We start from the raw sequence: 22123 nt of genomic DNA on the forward strand, positions 1-22123 counted from the left end.
GGAACTCGGGCGATGCCAAACAATCACCTCCATGGAAGGACAAAACCGGGAGCCATGCATTTGGTCAGTGAAAAGTATCATTGCTCATTAGGTAGCTTCAGATTTCTGCAATTGCTTCCTGTGTCCCAAAGTAAAGCACTTTTCTTCGTGGTATAGTGCTGGAATGTTTGCACCTGCTAAATCCAGGTTGCTGTGGTAGCACTCCTCCCACCTACAGTGTGAATAAAGACAAGTGATTGGGTTACATTAGGGCACAGTTTAGAATTCTGAGGTTGCAACCTTATGCCTGCTTATTGGAAGTAAGTCCCATTGAACTCAGAGAAGTTTGCTTCCAAGTACAAGGGTATTTGTGTCTGACAAAGGGAGCTTTGACTTTCAAAAGTTTATACCCTGGAACTCTGGTTGTTCTTCAAGGTACTATTGGACCCAAATCTTGCTGTTCTACTATAGACCAACATAGCTACCCACCTGAAAGTAAGTATAAAAGTATGTAAGTAATTTATAACACAGTATAAAATCAACTGGAAAACTCATACAGAACCAGACCTCCAGTGGTATAATTCATATAAAACTATTGTAACTCAGGTGTGGGGAATCAAGGTAGAGTTCAAGGTCTAGGGTCTCCTTTCACCTTGGTATAAGTAAAGCAACTTTTTATTGGACCAGAGATAAATAGAATTTGCACTGTTGGATATAGTGTTCTCCACCCCACCAAACTCCTTTCCCTTCCCAAACCAATGGCTGAGAGTCCCAAAATGAATGATGGCCTAACAAGTCAGGACCTTAGCCACGGCCCATTAAGAGTGCAGTTCTCCGCTAATGTCTGGAATTGTCCTGTAGCTGATGTTCTGGAACTGTCTTCTTGCAGAATCTGGTAGTGCATCACAGTTTCTCAGTACCAGGCCACCAATCTGAAGAGAAGATCTCAGGGACAGCTTCCTCCCTAGATAGGGTTGCCAGGTGGTCTCGCCCCAAAAACACAGACTCTGGGGAGAGGGGGACCCTGGTACTCACTGGTGTCAAGATCCTCACGTGCGCTTCTGGCCCTGGCACAATGACATCACTTCTGGAAGTGCAGGGCTGTGCAGCTGGAGACCGGCGTGGGGAGCCAGCCTGGCCAGCCCAGCGGTCCCAGGGGTGTGCTGCTCAACAAGGAGCAGGGAGGGTGCTGTGGGCCCAGCCTGTGATGGGCTCTGCCCTTCTGGCCAAGTGAAAATGGACTCAAAGTACTGGAGGAGAAAGGAGGAGAAGAGGGAGGAAGGAGAGGGAGCAGTGCAGTTCAGTGTGGAGGAAGCTAGCTCACTTGTCGCTGTGGAACATGTGGGAATGGACTTTGCCCAATGATCTTTGTGTACTTTTACACCTACACCTAACCATTGATCCTAGAATTTATGCAATAACTTTCTTTAATATCTCCCCCCCCCTTCCAAGCACTACCCTGGCTATCATACCCTTCAGTCATAGGATTTCATGTCCATTAAATAATTCCCCTCTAAATCCAGGTTGGGAGGAAAGCAAACATTCATAGGATTTTCCCCTTTTCCCCAAACATTCATAGGATTTTAAAAAAACTTATTTTTTAAAAAAAACAAGAATCCTGTTTTTCCCTGTTTCAAGTTCCCTCCATCTTTCTTTATTATAATGCACCCTTTCTATAAAATATATAGGGATTTATATCTTATAAACTTTTTTTTTTAGGATCAAAGTACCTCTTGTAAATGCTATACTATTTGGCATACAGTAATGAGGTCAGGTTTCCCAGGATGCCATCTAGGTTATACTGTTTAGATGTAAAGTGTTCAAAGAACTTTTCTGTAAAAGAATCTCAGTGTAAGCTTTTTTAAAAGTACACAAAGATCATTCTGTCTTGTCTAGAACTGGGTGCTTGAAAATAATTAACATCTAATTTAAAAGCTTCAGTGAAAAGCTACTAAATTAAGCCAATCAAGTCCACAAAAATAGTTACGGGCCAAGTAGTTGAAGCCTAGTACACTAATAATGAGAATATCTTGGGCAATGACACAAAAAAATGCGTGGACATGGTTCTAGAAAGCAGGGGAAGAAGGAAGGGGGCCTTAAATGTTCTAACACAGAGAATTTGGGGACCTTTCACAAAAACAATGACTGATTTTAAGATGTGTAATGATCTTGAAAAGTAACCAGAAGCAACAATATTGACCTTTCTAAATAGTAGTATGTTAGGCTCTTGAAAGACGTCATCACTCTCATCAGCCAACCTTTACACAAAAAAAAATCAAAAGCAGCTCATTAAAGAAGGGCCTGTGGCTCAGTGGTAGAGTATCTAACTGGCATGCAGATAGGGTTGCCAACTTCAAGTTGGGAAATTCCTGGAGATCTGGGGGGTGAAACCTGGAGAAATCTGGAGAAAGTGGGGTTTGGGCAGAGAAAGGACCTTTGCATGGCATAATTCCATAGAGTCCACCCCAAAAGTAGCCATTTTCTCCAGGTGAACTGATCTCTGTGGCCTGTAATTCCAGGAGATCTCCAGCCACTACATGGAGGCTGGCAACCCTACATGCAGAAGATTCTAGGTTCAGTCTTTGATATCTCCAGTTAAAAGGATTAAGTAGCAGATGGTGTGTAAAAGACCTCTGCCTGAGAGCCACTGCTAAGTAGCAATACCAAACTTAATAGACCCAGGGTGTCTGACAGTATAAGGCATGTATTCTTCAGGGTATCTTACTCCATTGTAGTGTAGTGGTTAGAGTGGGATTTGGGATACTTGTGTTCAAAACTCCACTCTGCTATGGAAGCTTGCTGGGTGACCTTAAGACAGTCATTTACTCTCAGCCTAACCTACCTCATAGCTATTGTTGTGAAGATAAAATGGAAGATATGATAATGAAATAATCTGCTTTGGGCCACCCACTGAGGAGAAAGATAGGATATAAATAAAGTAAGTAAACTCCATTTTCTGTCTTGATGAAGATGGAGGGACGGGTCACAGAAAGGGTATTGTTTCTCTCTTCTGCTAAACTAAGAATAATATATATTTTCCAAATTCTGAGACATATTATTACTACTCAGAGAACAGTATCATGTGTATCATCATGACTGAAATTATGCTTGTATTAACTTAAATATATTCATTATCTGACATTAAAAATAAACAGCACCAAATTAGAGATTTTTTCATTAACTATTTGGCAATTCTGTAATAGGAGCAGAACTCACTTTCAGACCTAAACATAGTGCTTACAGCTACCCACTGATGCTTCTTAAGTCACTGGAGTGTTAGATATGTGTATACAAAGCATGAGGTGGGGGAAGAGATCAAATTAGTTTAGAAACACTGCCTTAGTCTGAGAAGAAGCAAAACAAAGCTAAAGTTAATGGTGTGGAAAATATCACCATTTCTTAGAGAAACTTAGTCAGGCATCTAGGACAACTGGAAGAAAAGCACCCTCTGAACTCCGGCAGGCCAGCACAAGAACATACTTTAAAAACTGTAAAATATAATTTCTGACCATAAGTCCCACCAGATACAGTCCTAGATTGAACGTCCACTGTTCAGACAGCATAATAATAAATAAATAAATGAATTGAATTGAATTGAATAAATAAATAAGGCACCTTTGCTTGCTTAGACAATGTTAACACTATTGCAGCTATCCTAATCAGATGGAGACCAAAGAATTGCCTTGTCAAGTAGCCAGCTCATATCATTCAGCAGCAATACAGAATGTGAAATATAGGCTATGTATATGTTTTTATCTGACACACCTATCTACTTTTACCCTGCCTGATGTATATATATTTGAGATAGGCATGCTGTTCAAATTGGTCTCAGACATAAGATGCTGATAACACTGTAACATGAACCCTTCTCCATGGAAGCAGCTGGCTAACAGACAGGAGGGTTAAACCTTGCAATATAGAAAGAGCTGCATGAAACTACCATTTAATTCAAGTTAAATGAGAGTATTTAACCTTTTCCCCTTTTAGCACTAGACAATTAGGTTTGCATCATTAGAACATAAGACTGCCACCAATGATTTTCTAATTGCTATGTTACATAGCACTGTAATTTTTGCATGGTGATTTGCTGGGTTCTGAAAAATGCCAAACAGGGAGGCTTAATTCTTCCCACAGATGTACTAGTACTTAGATATTCGCAGAGAAAAATTTCTTCCCAAGTAAACTCTACAGCTTACAAGGGATTGCCAAGATTTAGTGGAGTTCTATCAACGAAGACTCAACCAGGTCTATTACTGCTTGTTATAAACAAACTAAACTATGCATTCTCATTTTCAGCTCTCATTTTTATATTTATAATCAAAATGAAACAGTAGACATTAAAAAAATGATAGTATGCCAGACACTAGAAACTAAACCCTGTTCCAGATGAGCATGTGCTGTTGGGAAAAAATCTGTCAAATGGTATAAATGGAGAAATAGATGTGCAGCAAGTGGACCAAAAAAGAGAAGGGGAAAATATAATTTCCATGGGTTTACTGAAAAACTGATCAAGTTTGTAAATTGTTGAGATAGTATTTATGGTCTAGCTTTTCACCATGTTTTTGATGTTATAAATTTTTTGAGATTAGATGTTGAGTTTACAGGTATCACATGAAAGAGTGAATTTAAAAACACACACACACTCAAACTGTGTAGTGTTATAGTTAGCTGCCGCACCAACATCTGGGAGACGCAGATCCCCAGCCTTTCATGATGTCACATTGGGTCCATTCGTTCTTACCTACATCATAGGGTTGTTGTCATGAGAGTAAGATGGAGGATAGGAGAAGGATGCCCGCTGCTTTGAGTACCTAAACAAAATAAACATTAACAGTTATAAAGCATACTGCCATATCACATCTGTATTCCAGTTCATCCAAGCTCCTGAAATGTGCCAGTTGCTAATTCTCTGATTAATCTAATGCGTCAGACTAGGATCTGGGGCTTCCAGATTCCAATCCCCACTTTGCTATGAAACTCACTTGGGTGACCTTAAATCAGTCACTGTCTCTTTAATCTACCTCAAAGTATTTTGGTTTTGATAATAAAACTGGAGAAGTAGAGAATGGATGTTCTATGTCACTTCAGATCCTGACTGGGGAGAGAAACGGGATATAAATACCTAAATAGCAAATTATGTGGCTGAATAGGGATTTGAACCTGGATCTGCCTAGCCCATGCCCAGCAGCACCCATCAGAAAGGCTCTGGCCTGTGCATGTCTTATAACAATGTGGGGTGAAGATCAGGTGCCAGGGGCATTCATTATTCTGTCTACAGGTGCTATGCTTACTATGATGCATGCTGGGAGATGAGAAGAGGCAGACTAGCTTTGTAAATCTCATGGATTTTGTATCACTACCAGTGTTTTGTATTTGGTAGGAGAATGCTTAACTAAGACGATAGTGCACCAAGAAGGGGTATCCTGTATGAAATATTTTAAGATCTGGAAGCAGTTGTGCAATCTCCCGTTTATCTGTAACTGCATGATTCAACAGCATTGGTCCATGGGATTACACAGAATTGAAGGGAAAGCAAGTTATTTCTCTTGCATGACCAAGCTTTAACCTTCGCCAAAACAGCAACAAGATTCACTGAAACATGTATAACTATTTTTGGCAAACATGAACCTTGTACATGTTTGGATCTACCAATCAATTAAATCAGAGAATTTGGATGTAACACAATTTAATCCAAGTATTACAGACAAATGGATGTTTAATTGTGCAAGCATTTTAGGAACAGCTCTTGAGCTACCTGGCATTTTTATTTATATGGATACATTTGTAAGTCTCAGTTAGTTCTAGGTAGACTATATACTAAGGCCTATAGGAGAACTATAGGTTTAGACATCCAGTGTTCTCTTTATGCAGTACTTTGCATGCAAGTGATCCATGCATGTTACAGCCTGAAAGAGTTTACATCCTCTACAGGTAATTGATATATATCATTCATACACCCAATCCTTGCAAGCCTGTGAATAGGCCTAATTTCCTCAGGACATTGTCAAGGATAAATAAAAATGTTGAAATCAAGGCTTTTTTTCAGCTGGAACACGGTGGAACGGAGTTCCGAAACCTCTTGAAAATGGTCACATGGCTGGTGGCCCCACCCCCTGATCTCCAGACAGAAGGGAGTTTAGATTGCCCTCCGTGCATGGCGTGTAGGGCAATCTAAACTCCTCTCTGTCTGGAGATCAGGGGGCGGGGCCACCAGCCATGGGACCATTTTCTCCGAGGGCAACCCACTGAGTTCCACCACCTTTTTTCCCAGAAAAAAAGCCCTGGTTGAAATACTATAAAAAATTCCAAATATCCAAAGTCAGCAAAGTCAGCCAAGAATTCAACATTTGTGCAAAAATAAGAAGGCCCAAATATCACACTGAAAGTAAACATATTTACTTTGGATGTGAACTTCATTTTGATTTGGTATTTTGATATTTGTGGGGGCGAAATTTAATAATACAAAAAAGACAGGAAAAATTCTTCACTTTTTTTTGTCAACTGACATATAGCAACTGATTACAAATAAAATTTCTTGATAATAATTTAGCAGTAATTGATTCGTGCTCCCCACCACCTACTGTTTCTGGCTTGTGAACATTTTCATAGATACAGGTTCTTTGGGATTTGAAAAATTAATTTAGGGGTTTCTCTATGGAAAAAAGTTTGGGAACAGTTCTATAAAATGGAGTGATTTTAATTTTAGTTAGAAATTTTACAGCAATAAAGAGTAGAAGGTGAAACTTTTAAATGAATCAGAGATAAAGTAGCTTGTGCTTATGTTGAGATTCTAGGGTTGCCAGGACCAAGTTGGGAAATTCCTGGAGATTTTGGGGGTTGAGCTTGGAGAGGGTGGAGTTTGTGGAGGGGAGGGGCCTCAGAATAGTATAATGCCATAGAGTCCACCCTCCAAAGCAGCCATTTTCTCCAGGGGAACTGGTCTCTGTTACCTGGAAATCAGTTGTAATATCGGGAGATCTCCAGCCAGCACCTGGAGGCTGGCAACCCTATAAGATTCAGAGAAAGGCTTCTGCATTCAAGAATTATATGTAGACTAACAGGTCTTATGGATGGCAAGTGAATTTCTATTTGTGGAATGGATCTGTCAAAATTCCCCCTCCTACTGCAGCCAACAGTGCTCCTCAAATAGGTCTGGAAGAAGTCAGTGGACCTTCAGAACTGACATATAGCGTAAAATTGGGGGTGGATGGTGGTCTGCAATGGGAGATGGATCTGACCCTCAAGTCTATACATGCTGGGAGATCCAGAAGCCTACAACCATAGGGAGAAAACAAGCTTCTTGGGGGAAATCTAGACAGCTCCATCCAGAATGCTCAGCTTTTTTCCTCATTCAATACATGTCTATGGAGAAGGGCAACAGCAGACAGTCTGAAGTTAGAATCAGGATAAAAGTGATGTCTCATATGCAGACTGGTCCCAAGACACTTCGGGCTTTAAAAAGTTAGTACCGGAATTATAGATTAAGCTTAGAAATGGATTGGTAGTTTATGTCATTGATATAAAATCGGAGAAATATGGATCCATGGTGAGTCTCCATTAAAACACCTTTGCCATAGTATTGTACACCAATGGAAGTTTCCATAGGCAGATAATGTAATTTACATACTTACTGATGACAAAAAGACTAGCAACTGGAAATTAAAAACTGGTAAGCTTAAGATGGGTAGCCATTTTATTCTGTCTGTAGCACTAAAAAAGATCAAGAGTCCAATAGCACCTACAACAAAATGTGTGTGGTAGGGTAATGAGCTTTTGTGAGCCACAGCTCTGATCTGAAGAGGCGATCTGTGGTTCACAAAAGCTCATACCCTACCACAAATTTTGTTAGGTCTTATAGGTGCTACTGGACTCTTGCTCTTTTCTACTGATAAGTTTTCCATCTTTGATATGAACAAATTAATGCCTTCATTCTTCATTTAACAGATTTTTTAACATTGCATATTCAAGCAAGCTGTTGTGTAGAGAGTTACCAGAGGAACTGCCCACAATTTGAATGTCACCAAGGAAATTTAAGCAACATGTGATCATTTTTTGTATGCAGTAGATAATGAAACTGCTATAATACCTATGTAAGATCAAGTGTCCTTAGAGAACTGGATATGAAATTGGTAGTCTTCCAGAGTTAATGAAGTAATTAAGGAAAATATTCCAGTAGATGTTGCCTAGTAAATTTACTAGTCACTCACTATATATTGATCATGTGACTTTGTAGATCAAACAAGCTACCTTACAAGTATCTAATACGATAATTGGAAAGGTTAATTGCACAAGCCCAAGTGCAGCATTTTATCAGACTCTGAACAACTGTGACTGAATAAGCAGCCAGTTCATTTGAGATAAGAAGACTAAAGACCTGGCACTCACTTTAGATAAGACTGCACCTAATTTTTATTCTGGACTGTAATATAAAAGTATTTGGCAGTTTGTGCAGTCTAAAATCCTTATTTGACTAGCTCCTAATATGGTAATGGAATTATGGCATTTATCAAACTATTAACTATATTAAAAAGCTAATTATTCTGCTAGGATACAGAATCTCAAATTGCATATTATTCATAATACCTGTGGAATAGTTGTTAGTATAGTTTGCAGAGAACCTGTGTGTCAAGTAACTGGAATGTATAATTAAACCTCTATAGATCTCCACAGACTAATTAGGGCAGAAGTCAGTAGTGTTATAACTTTACTGCACCTTTAAAAATGAGCATTTAGATAATGTCAGGTTCTGATTGTGTTTAAGCCAAAGAGACTCCATTTTAATCCTGTCAGTATATTAAGTGTTTCTTTTGCAGGTGGCAAGCCTTCTGATGGAAGCTTACAGAGAGAAGAGGAATGTTGTGTCTACATATATCTGCCTTTCCAACACCCTTGAGAAACTTTCACTTTCTCACCCTCGGGCCGATTGTTTTGAGAACTGAGGGGGAGGATGGGGCCTGCAGGGAACTGCTATTCTGTACCTCAGCTTTTGCTTGGCATTCGTAACAATTTTCAAGTTCAGCTAAGATCCGTGTATCTTGGAATGCGTACTCTAATGGTTGTTTATCTCCAGTAAAGCCTTTTGAAATCAAAGGACTTTTGTCTTATTGCAAGAGGCAGGCTGAGTTGCAACTTTTAGCAAGCCACAGTCTGACACAAACTGTATTTACTTTTAACAGTAAATTATTGAAAATTATTTTACAGGCATATCCCATGATCAAGAATATATTATTATTTATTTAATTTATATCCTGCCCTCCCTGCAAGCGGGCTCAGGGCGGGTTACAATAATAGGTAAAATATACAGGAGTGAACGATAAAATCACAAAACTCACAACACAACATTTCAGCAATTCACCTGCTCACCATATATGAAGGAGGTTGGTATGGATTGGTATCCTGTGACTGCTCATGCGTGGGGTGCAGATGACCATATACCCCCCCCCCCCAATAGGAGACCAGCAGGGAGACTCATTTGATGGATTTAATGTTGGCCTCAACCATACGCCTGGTGGAACATCTCCGTCTTGCAGGCCCACTGAAAGGATCTTGGTGGGTCCAACTGTCCTCCAACAGAGTTCTACCAGGTCGGGGCTAGGACTGAAAACGCCCTGTCCTTGGTCAAGGCCAGTCGAGCCTCCCTGGGGCCAGGGACCACGAGTAGGCATTTACCTGCTGATCTCAGCACCCTCCAGGGTGCATATGGAGAGAGGTGGTCCTTCAGGTATGCTAGTCCCAGTCCATTAATGGCTTTGTAGGTTAAAACCAAAACCTTGAACCTGATACGGAACTCCATGGGGAGCCAGTGTAGCTGCTGCAAGATTGGAGTTACATGTGCTTTGTATGGTGTGCCTATCAGGACACATGCAGCAGCATTCTGGACTCACTGCAATTTCCGGGTCAGACCCTACGGAGATTGTCTGTGAGGGCGACCAGCACTGTCTCACTCCTGTGGCCCAGATGGAAGCCGGACTGGAATGGGTCCAGGACTGATGCATCTTCCAGGAAAGCCTGCAGCTGCTCCACCCCCCCCCCCAACTCAATCACTTTACCCAGAAACGGGAGGTTTGAGACTGGGCGGTAACTGGATGGGTCGGTAGGGTCCAAAGTTGCTTTTTTCAGGAGAGGCTTCTCTATGGCTTCCTTTAATGTTCCGAGAAAAAGCGCAGAGCTCAACGACAAGTTAATAATAGCCTCCAGTGGGGATCTTCAGTGAAATATATCATTTGCTTACTTAAGGAGTCTTAATAGAGCATGAAATTTATGACCAAAGAAAGCTAAGTCCTATCTTTTGTTGCTATCAGTTACTCAGAGATCACTCTCAGGCAAAAATATTGGTCTAGAAGGTGTCAGACTGCTTCATGTTTAAGTCACAGAGGAAAGCATAAAAATGTATTTTTTTAGATTAAGGACCTGGACTCTTATTCCTATGGGTTTTTTTCTCACCACTTCTCCAAACATCATACAGTTTAATAAACTGCAGAATTTAAGTTCACAGGCAGTAAGTTAAAACATTAAGCCACAGTAAGTTATCCACCGAATCTCTTTTGTTTGGCCTATCTATTTGGGGTAACAATTATATGTATTGCCTTGCACTAAGCTAAACCAATGGTCTACTTACTCCAAGATCTCTCATTCTAGGCAACAAAGGACCTTAACCAGAGACATCAGTCATTGAACCAAAACTTCCATGTGTTCCAATATCTCTGTATTCTACTACTGAGATTAACCTATAGCTGCCTCCTAGAAAAGGTATTCTCAAATACTCGCATGTTAAGATTTCATTATGTTTATGGAAAATTATAGCTTGAGAGCACCTGAAGCAAGACCAGTTCAGTATGTAATGCAGTAGAAAACCATTCCTTGTTATATTAAGTAGGGGTGTGCATTATGAAATTCATGAGCTGAAGACATACACAGAAATCACTGTTTTGGGTCATTACTTTAATTTTCTAAGAGTCCAGTAGTACCTTTAAGACTAACCAACTTTATTGCAGCATAAGCTTTCGAGAACCGCAGCTCTCTTCGTAGATGCATGCTACAATAAAGTTAGTTAGTCTTAAAGGTGCTACTGGACTCTCTACTATTTTGCAACTACAGACTAATGTGGCTAACTCTTCTGTTTCTGGAATAGTAACACAAACCCAAGATCCTTGAGAATTATAAAACCCTCTCCACTGAACAATCTATGTCCCCTAAGCCCTGAGTTATGTGACCTTAGCAGCAATGCAGCATGAGTTCATATTTTCCTTTGATTCTACCGAATTCCAGGACAATAACATTTCTTCCTTCTAACCGGATCCCTACAAGGGACGAGCACAGAGCTCGCCCAGCTAATCACCACTGGAGACAAGTTGCAGAGAACTACCATTCTTCTTCACTTCCATCCTTGTAGGATGGGGCCTTTTTTCTCTGTGCAAGCAACATCGCTGCAGGTGTCATTAGAAGCCCACAGAATTGGAACCCTTAGTCCAATTTGCTTGAAACTTAGGGAGTGGGGTGGTTCTTCAGTGGACAGGTAGCATTAGTTGCATTGCAATTTTGGCGTAAGTTGGTTGAAAAATAACCACTCCAGCTCCCCCTGAAAAAAAAAACTTTTAAAAAAATGCTTGTGGCCAGCACTATTTCCCCCCAATAAGAATCAGTGGAGAGAAATACACCTGTGCTGAGAGGCACCCACTTCAGGAGTCTGTAAAATCAAACTTCTGTCCAATTCACTTGAAACTTGAGGGGGGAGCTCTTTAGATTAGATGATATGCTGTGTTCTTGCAAATTTGGAGCTATTACCTTTTTAAACAGCTGCCCCAAACTCTCTACTAGATTCCCCATTGAAAGTAATGATCCTGAAGCACTGGACCCCTTGCCCTGCAAAAAACACAGAGATTTGAATCCCGAACCAGCAATGTCCTATGTGAACATAGACAAGTGCTGAAAAAAATCCCCCCCTGAACCATATGATATAATGATTTTTTTATTGGTGCACACCCCTAAGGTAAAGTATTTATTCTGAAGTCACCCTGCCAAACTACAGAACATAATAAAGCTTAAAAAATGTTTTAATGTTTAAACCAATCAAGGGGGAAAAGGCATAGATTTGTTTATGGACGCTAGTGAAGAAATCATACTAACATAAATCAGTTTAAGAATTTATTTTCTTTCTTGCAAGACAAAGTTTACAGTATATTTCAGAGTTACATTCAAATAGGAAATTATGTAGCAACAGAACCAATGAAAAGTCTTTAATGTTTCAAAGAAAATACAGGCAGATGTTAGCTATTTTAGACCTTAGGGTAATCAGCTAAATAGTGAATTTCATAAAGTAAACTGATGTACAGATCCCAATGTACATGATATACATTGTATTTTAGCATTATTTGAAAATGTAAAAATTTGTCTACATGCACAAATTTTGCCAGAAGGCACTATACATCTCCATTACACAGAAGGGATGACATTTACTGGCAGTGCCACAACCCTGAGGCATTCTGCAAATTTACAATAATTGCAACTAAATCTGCAACTCAGTTAAAACGAAGAAATGTACAGACTTATCACAATTTTGTTCCATTGGTTTCAGTGGGCTAAATTGGTTTTACTTATTCTGATATAAGTACAGAGCAGGGTGTCCAGTTTGATCTATACTCCCACTCCAAAATGATCAACTTATGGTTGTGTCAAAAGCATGATTTTGGAATATACAAATTAATCTTTCATCATTATCACAAATTTAAATAGACCATAACAAACAATGGATAAAAATCCAGATGAATCCAGCATTTAATTTTAATTTGTACTGTGAAGCTCTGAAAACACTGACCTAGTAAAATCTCTTTCAAAAAATTGTGAAGAAGAGCACAGATCCAAAAAGGTGTTATCTCAGCAACCATTCTGAAAAAGGCAACTGGATCTAGAAAAATCAGGAAGCTTTCAAGAGCAGCTTTTCAGGGGTCTTACCAGGGAGGGGAGGAAGGATCAGACAACCTTTTCCCATTCCTCATATGAGCAAAAGTACTGAAAGTTCATGCAATTTAATCTTCAGATCCAAGGCAACAAGCTTGCCCTGTGCCATCACTGATGGAAGTACTCCTCCTCTGTGACTTTATAAACAGCTATTCATAAGGAATTACAACAGCTAGTAAAATTTTGCTCTTTTAGTACAGTACAGATTGCTGAAATAAGCTTTACACTGGTGATATATTTATAATTTGGAAAAGAATGGTAGTCCTTCGTACATGTCAGCCTTCAATCTGATCCAGTCATTGAATCTCTGCAAAGTTGTTTTTTCCTGTGTTAATATTTTGGCAGCTTTCTTCAGCTTCTCTTCATTCCGTTCTAAATATCGAATGCCATCCGTCCGTAACTGATTAAGCTTTTCTTTACGACTTTCATCTAGAGCTATGTCTTCATTCATCAGAGGATTAAATCTGAAGTATGTGTTTGGAGGCAAAAGAGCATCTAGCATAGTGTGGACTTCTGGTTTTAAAAACAAAAGCAGTAAAACTATTAACTCAGTTTTGGAAGATAATGTGGAGAAAAAAGTTCCATGCTTTCTTTCATGTCTATTGAGCTGTTATTTAGTATTTTTCATATGTCAAGTAAGATATTGAGAGCCAGCGTTGCATAGTGATTAGAGTATCAGATAGGGTTCCCAGATCTCTGGACCCCCATGGCGGGGGGGGGGGCTGGCACTTACCTGGAGGCTAAATCCTCTGCACCTGTGAAGTGCACATGTGCGCTTCCAATGCTGACATCACATTCAGGAAGTGATGTTATTGTGGTGGTAGCGGGCATACTCCCACACTTTGCATGGGGCCAGTTCAGTCTTTTGGGGGCCAAAATTGCCCCCTGAGAAGTACGGGAGCATGCCTGCCACTGGCCGCAATAACATCAGTTGAGGAAGTGACATGCACACCCACTGGGAACGTGCCTGCTGCATGCTTGCCTAGGAAATTCCTTGCCTCCCAGGCCCATTCGCCACGTCTTTCCCCCCTGCTGGCCAGGTAAGCAGTGGCAGGGGCTGGCAGTGGGGATTCCCTACCTCCACCAGGGGAATGAGATCCCTAGTGTCAGTCTTGGGACAACTGGTTTCTGATACAAAAGTTTGCTGTTCTGACACAGAAGTTTGCTCGGTGACTGTAGACTCATTAATTCTTATTATAGCCTACTACACAGAACTGTCATTATGAAGGTCAGGTGGAAGATGGGACAATGAAATGTAACACTGCTTTGGGCCCCAACTGGGGAGGAAACATACACACAAATCACACAAGTGTACCATGGCAACAGCAAGACCTTTCTGAAATCATGATCAACAAGGTTTCCCCTTGAAAACTTTCCACTGAAAAAAAGGATTAAATACAATCAAATTGGATTTAAGCCCTGAAGACAAAGTAACCACCTATTGCTCTCTTACCACTATATTTTGGACAAATGTAATGAAGATGGCATTCTCTAAATACAAGTGATGTTAAATACTGTGAGGGGGCAACAGTTAGTCTTTTGATATTATGGAGTCACGCAAAACACACACCACTGAGCTTGTGAAGCATGTTTTCACCATGGAAGCTACATCTTATTTCTAAAAAAATTATCTAATCTTTCTGCATCTCACTTCCATACATTCTTTAAAATTCTCAAGGCACAACTTGAACGACAACACTGCCCAGAGCCCCTAACGATGGGTGGTTTATAAATCAAAATAATAAATAAATAAATAAAAATAAACTATATAGCCCAGGCTTTTGGTAGTAAAGGTTTTCAGTGTTAAATCTGCAGCTGTTTGCTAAAATCAAGCAATCTTTTTTTTAAAAAAGGAATTCTGTAAACTTTAAAATGTTCAAAACTGAACTGACTGTTTATTTCTACACTGATAAAAAAGCGGTATAATGGCTGGGGTGGGGGAAATAAGATCACTATGTTCTTTTAATCTGTTCCTTTGCCACTACTACCTCAAACCCTTGAAGACCTTGCTTGATTACTACAGCGCTCATCCCAAAATTTCTGCATTTGGAGACTGGTGGCCTTTCTTGATAACACCGCTCTGTATCTCTGAAAGCTCATTTCAACCAAACTTTTCAGATATGATGTATTCATCAAAGGTAGCTTACAGTAGCATACTCGAGGTGCAATCTCAAGCAGTTAATTTAATTGTATATTTAGCGTTATCCGCCACAATTCACCAAATATCTAACAATATATTAATCAGTGAGAAATGCATCATAAACCCCATACTATTTTCAAACAATGGATTTTAATTTTTTTTTTAAATGCTATCTTTGTATATGAGCTGAACTCAGAATCCTTCTGTGGATGGGTGAGACAGGATTAACAAAATAATCCCAATTCAAATGAAGTTACAAAATACAAAATACAAAAAGTTACAAAATGAAGTTACAAAATGGAAATAGAATACTCTTTGATGATGCTACTGGAATACCAGCCTCCTTTATTTCTTAAATCCTATGTTTTCATATCTCAATATAACTTCAGTTATGATGTTTCTCAATAAAACATCTTTATCCAAGTCTTATAAAGAGCTGCAAAACAAGACATCGCTAATCACTCAAAACCAACCTTCAGTGTCAGTGGCACTGCTAATGACGTTAGTCAGCTTAGCTCTCAGACTTGTATAGGTGACATTGGTCTTCCCGTCACTTTCATATCTGCCAGTTCCCAAGGATATTACACACTGCAGGGGCATATTCGGCCAAAGACATTTGCATTCATGCACGGCTAAAGCTGTAGGGTTATTCAAGAGCAGCCCTCCATCCTGTGAATTAAAAAAAATGTCTGAGTAATCAGTATTCATAGATGTAGGATTAAAATATTACACAATACAAATAAAACAGGCACTGTATAAAATCCATTCAGTTCAACACACGGCCATTCATATTAAATCACCACCACACTTGGTGTTTGATTGTTATCTCTTCTCTTTGGAGACCAAAATACTATGAAATGATACAATACAATGAAAGAAATCTACATCAAAAAATCCCTTCTGTTACCTTAAGATAGAAGCCAACAATCAAAGCAACAGCTGAAATAAAAAAAATCATCTTTACATAGACAGTATTTGTGTACTATAGTATGTACTGAATTTAACTAGTATCTTATTACCTAATTTTGAACAATGGCCCCAACGGTATGGATCAAAACATCTGCACAATAAGACTATGCACAGAGGATCCCCCACACCTACAGGGAATCCCCAGAATTGTATAACTGCTGAAAAATCCCTAACAATAAACCTCCCCCACAATGGGGGATGGGGGTTTAAAGTCCCCCAACAGAGGATGCCAACAGATCTGGTATCATCACTATTTACAATGCGGGGTAGCAACTGAGACACGGGAACTTTGGCCTAGGCAAACCTTGGCATGACTGCAGGTTTGGCGGAAAGCAGCGACTACGATAAACAGAAAGTGGAGAAAAGAGTTGGAAGACGGATAGTATGTAAGGAGCTGGAGAAGGAGAGAATGGAGAAAATGCTGGGAACAGAAAATGTGGGGGTGAGCTTTAGGGCTGCCAGCTCCACATTGGGAAATTCTTGGGTAATTTGAGAGTAGCACCAGGAGAGGGCAGGGTTTATGGAGAGTAGGGACCTCGGTGGGGTATAATGCCATAGAGGCCACCAGCCAAAGCAGCTGTTTCCTCTAGGGGGATCTCTATGGCCTGGAGGTCAATTCTAATTCTGGGAGATCTCCAGGCACCACCTGGCGGCTGGCAATTCTAGTGAGATTTCATTCCACAATTCTTAAAGGTCAACAGTTTTTTAATTCTATTAAATCCTATATGGAACATGGTAAAATTCTGAATCAAAAATGGCACACACTGAAGATTGTATGATTTATTTGGTTGATAAGATGTGTAAATTACTTTAAAATCACCATACTAAACGTTTCTTGGTTATAAGTTCCAAGAAAATAGATCTCATGAGTCTTTAGAAGAGAATAATACAAATTCGAGAGAGAGAATGCAACGGAAAACAGGGTTAACATACCTGTAACTTATGTTCATCGAGTTCTTCTGTGCTGACACACATGGGACTGCGCAGGCGCAGGCCAGCCGCCGGAGAATTTCCTATAGCTTCTATAGCTCCGAAGGGGCCGTTTGTCGCGCGCCTCAGCGACCGTTTTTCCGCCCAAACGGTCACATGCTCCTCCAGCGATCAACGGCCCCTTCCCTCAGTTCTCCTTTGCCACCGCTTGACCAATACACTTTAGCCATAACACCTTAAAAAACACCAATTCTCGGTATAGCCATCACATTGTAGTGCATTGGAATTCACAGCGGGGTAGGAGGGAGGGTTGTGTGTCAGCACAGAAGAACTTGATGAACATAAGTTACAGGTATGTTAACCCTGTTTTCATCTTCGTTCTTCTGTGTCTCCACACATGGGAGTGTACCAAGCTTCACACAATAAGGAAGGTGGGGTGAAGTCCAACACAATTTTATTAAAGAACAAGAACAACAACACTATACATATACATATATACATCTATACAATTTGTGTAGTGATATATAAGTACTCAATAATTACATATATATACACATAAAATATATATACACCCCTTCACTCAAGGGTACCTAACAGGTACGCAAAGAAACCTTTTCCAAGACTCCCTTAGGAGAAGAGGGAGTGTAGGACCGCCCTGGCCACAGACACATCCTGCTCCGCATTGACATCTATGGCATAATGCCTTACAAAGGTGTCTGCAGAGGACCATGTGGCTGCTTTGCAAATGTTAGCCAGGGGCACACCCCTGAGGAGTGCCGAGGAGGATGCCTGGGACCGTGTAGAATGGGCCCTGACATGAAGTGGGCAAGCCACCCCAGCTAGGGAATAGGCCTTGCTAATGGCCGTCACGATCCACCTAGACAGAGTCTGTAAAGAAGCCCTATTACCCTTGTCCTTGGCCCCAAAGCACACAAACAGGTGAGGACTTGATCGGAAGCCCTTTGTCCTATCCAAATAGTAGGCTAGGGCCCTTTTTAAATCTAGTGAATGGAGGGCCTTCTCTCCTTTCGAGGAAGGGTGAGGAAAAAAGGCAGGCAATGCAATATCGTGCGAGAGGTGGAAAGCGGACACCACCTTAGGCAGGAAACCTATGCAGGGACGCAGGACCACCTTGTTTGGATGAAACACAAGGAATGGAGGGTCAGATCGCAACGCAGACAGCTCACTGACCCTCCTGGCAGACGTTACCGCCACCAGGAACGCCACCTTGTACGACAACATGTCCAAGGGGCAGGTTGCCAGAGGCTCGAAAGGAGGCAACATAAGACGTGAAAGCACTAGGGACAGCGACCATTGAGGCACCGGTGCAGACACAGGTGGGTAAAGGTTGAACATGCCCTTAAGAAATTGACGGGATTTTGGGTGAGAAAAAACTGTACCACCCTCAATTCGGGTGTGAGCAGCAGAGATAGCTGCAAGGTGGACCTTAAGAGAGGAAACCTTCAGGCCCAGGTCACGCAGGTGGCACAAGTAATCGAATATAACCCCCAGGGGGCAGCTGGCAGGCACTACACCCTTAGCAAGTGCCCATCCTTCGAACCTACGCCACTTGGCCGCATACGAGCGCCTAGTGGATGGTCTGCGGGCATTTAGAAGGACCCTCTGTACCTCCTCCGAAAAACCTACAAGGGAGGAACGATTCGCCAAGCCGTCAGGTGCAGCTTCCTGGGGTCGTGATGGACTAGGCTCCCGTTCAGGAGGAGGTCCTGCCGAGGGGGCAGACTCACATATGTCCGTTGGGACATCTGCAGGAGCTTTGGAAACCAAACCTGCCTTGGCCAAAAGGGGGCCACCAGGATGCAGTCTGTCCTGTCCTACTCTATCTTGCACAGGACCCTGGGAATCAAAGGGAACGGAGGAAACATATAATGCAAGCCCTGAGTCCACGTACACTGGAAGGCATCCCCAATAGAGAGGGGGTCGCTCCCTGCCCTGGAACAGAACATTTGGGCCTTGGTATTCGCCGCTGTTGTGAATACATCTATATCTGGATGACCCCACATCCGAAAGATCGGCCCAATGCACTCTACGTTCAGTTCCCACTCGTGGTCCAGCAGAAAGACCCTGCTCAGGGCATCCGCTCGGGCATTGTCCGACCCTGCCACATGTAATGCACGAATTGTCACGCCATTCCTGATTGCCCAGTGCCAAGTGAGCGTGGCTTCCCTACAGAGCGCCATGGACACTGTGCCCCCTTGTTGATTTATGTAGTACATGGCCGTCGTGTTGTCCGTCTGTACCAACACCTGGCGATTTTTCAACAGTGCTGTAAGGGACACAAGTGCGAAACGTATGGCTCTTAGTTCAAGCACATTGATATGGAGGGTCTGTTCCCTCTCAGACCAGACACCTTGCACACATACATCACCACAATAAGCCCCCCAGCCCAGCAGAGAGGCATCAGTGGTAACAGTGACGTCAGGGTGCTGACAGCCAAAAGGCGCCCCTTTAAATAAATTTTCATCAGACAACCACCAGTCCAGGGAGGACAGGATGACCCTTGGGATGGAGAGCTTGAGGGACGGAGGATGCTGCATAGCATCGTACCTCCGCACAAACCAGTTTTGGAGAGGGCGCATATGCAACCTAGCGAAGGGGACCACCGAGGTAGCCGCTGCCATATGACCTAATAAGCACTGGATAGTGCGCACGGATTGGAAACGGTTCCTCTTAAACATGGACACAAGACCCCTTAGGGACCTAGCTCTCTCCCAGGGGAGCAGAGCCTTACCCTCCACGGAGTCCAACAGTGCACCAATGTAGGAATCCTTGCAGGTGGGCACCAGCTTGGATTTTTCAAAGTTTACCAAGAGCCCCAAGCGGTCACAAGTGCTAAGCACCAAGTCAATGTCCCGCACCAGCCTAGCCTCCAACTCAGCCACGATGAGCCAGTCATCGAGGTATGGGAAGATGGTACAGCCCTCCTCACGGAGGAATGAGACCACAGGGACCACACATTTTGTGAACACTCGTGGGGCAGTGGATAGACCAAAGGGAAGCACCCTATACCGGAAAACCCTACACTGATAAACAAAGCTCAGGTATTTTCTGTGCTCTTCCCGTATCCCCACATGAAAATATGCGTCCTTCAAATCAAGGACAGCAAACCAATCCCCGTTTCAGTAAGGTGAGCACCGTCGCCAATGTAACCATCTTGAACTTAGTAACCTTGAGGAAGGCATTAAGACCCCTTAGATCTAATATGGGGCGTAAACCCCCGTCCTTTTTGGGTACCAGGAAAAACCTGGAGAAGAACCCTGTCACGGATTCCTCATAGGGCAACTCTTCCACAGCACCCTTGGCCACGAGCAACACGATTTCCGCATCCAGCTCGGCCATAGTGTTATTTACAGCTGTCAGGGGTGAACAGCACCTAGGCAGCTCAATGAATTCCAGCCCGTAACCCTTATCAACAATCGTTAAGACCCATGAGTCAGATGTTATTGACTCCCACTCGGAGAGGAGTGGACTCAGTCTGTCCGAAAAAGTCGGGGATACGGCTGGCGTGCCCCGTCAGTACTGCCTCCCAAGACCCTGCTGATCCTTCTGCTGGGCCGGAGGTTGTGACGGGCGAGGTTTGAAGGGTCTACGCCGCCTGGGTTGTTGTGGAGGGGTGTAGTGCCGCTGTGGGTAGGCAGGATACTGTCGGTAGCCTGGACGCTGCTGCTGGAACCTGCCCTGGTAATGGTACGGGGCGTATCGTGGAGCGTACCGTGGCCTGGAGGTGGGTTTGTCCGTCGGAGCCAAACCTAAGGATCGAGCCGTCTGCCTGTCCTCTTTCTTCTTTTTGAGGGCCTCATCAGTCGAGGTAGAGAACAGGGAGTCCCCCTCAAAAGGTAGACTCTCCACCCGAGACCTCACCTCCTGTGAGAGAGCTGTAGATCGAAGCCAGGAATGGCGCCTGAGGACTATGGCCGAAGCCATCCCACGCGCAGCAGTGTCGGCAGCATGGCTCCCTGCGTTCATCTGCTGCTTGGACAGACGCACAGCCTCGGTCTGAAGCAGGGAGACCACAGCTTTCTTCTCAGGAGGCAAATCTCCCACGTAGGATGCCAGTTTCTCCCACAAATACAGCTGGTACCCTGCCATGATTGTCTGATAATTGGCGATTCTTAGGCCCAGGGAAGAGATGGAGTACTGGCGCCTACCCATTGCATCTATCTTCCTGCCCTCCTTGTCAGGTGGTGCTGAAGGTGGGCCCGACTGACGAGGTTGGAATTCCTCTGTCACCAAGGAGGAGGGCGGGGGGTGTTTCGCCAGTGCTTGCCAGGTGCCCTGTTTGATCTTATAAAGCTGCTCTATCCTCTTGGAAGTTGCAGGCTGGTCATAGGGCACCTTCCACACCCTTTCCACGATCTCCTCAATACCTTCTAACATGGGGAAGCCAATGGTAGCAGGGTTGTCTCCATAGATCCTCTTCAGGAGCTTGTCTTTGGTTTGGGGGGTTGCTGAAGAGATATCCATCTCCAGCGCCTGTGCCATACGGGCCATCTGATCAGCATAAATCTTCAGGTCCTCATACGGGGAGCTGGTGCTCGGCGCTACATTGTCATCGGGGGACGGTTCCGACCAGGTCTCGGATCGGTAATCCCCGACGCTTTCAGCCTCCCCTTCCTTGGAACCATGCGTTGACTCCTCTCCCCGGAACGGTGGAAGGAACCAACCTTGCGCCGACGTTGATGGCTTCGGATCCGAGTACCCGAAGCCGACAGGAGCCCCTTCCCACTGAAAGTGGTAGGCTGGAGGGATGTAGGAGGAGGCTTGATGATGGCGCGAACCCACCGAGTTTCTGGATCCGACGCTACCAGTCTCGGAACGGCGCCTCTCACGGCTGGAAGCTGTTAGGGGTCGATGATCTGGCGACGGTCGGATCCGACGACTGGTCGATGGACTTGGATCCAAGACCACAGGGGGCGCAAGCGGTACCTCCTCGAAAGCCACCGGATCGGGTACCTCCTCAGGAACCGGTGAATCCAGATGGGGAGAAGGTGTGCGGGGGATCTCAATCACCTCCTCCGTCGGAACCGAGCGCGGCGAACGATGGCGGTGTGCCTTCTTAGGCTTCTTGACTGGCGGTACCGACGAGGCCCTCAGAACCGACGTTCCCCCGGAAGATGGGCTCGTTGT

The 22123-nt window shown here is 43.1% G+C and overlaps 1 protein-coding gene across 3 annotated transcripts in view; it reads right to left on the reverse strand.

Annotated features, from left to right (window-relative positions):
• Positions 1-12110: 12110 nt before the first annotated feature.
• The window catches only part of PNPLA8 (patatin like phospholipase domain containing 8), a 56753-nt gene continuing 46740 nt past the window's right edge, over positions 12111-22123 (reverse strand). For all 3 annotated transcript variants that reach the window (XM_054988865.1, XM_054988863.1, XM_054988864.1), the window contains exons 9-10: positions 15550-15745; positions 12111-13449 (exon numbers count right to left, since the gene is read on the reverse strand). In XM_054988865.1, the coding sequence (XP_054844840.1) occupies positions 13175-13449; positions 15550-15745 (471 nt within the window). In that variant the 3' untranslated portion in view covers positions 12111-13174. The remainder of the gene's footprint in view (positions 13450-15549; positions 15746-22123) is intronic.

The sequence above is a fragment of the Eublepharis macularius genome, chromosome 9 (assembly GCF_028583425.1).
Source record: "Eublepharis macularius isolate TG4126 chromosome 9, MPM_Emac_v1.0, whole genome shotgun sequence".
Lineage (NCBI taxonomy): Eukaryota > Metazoa > Chordata > Lepidosauria > Squamata > Eublepharidae > Eublepharis > Eublepharis macularius.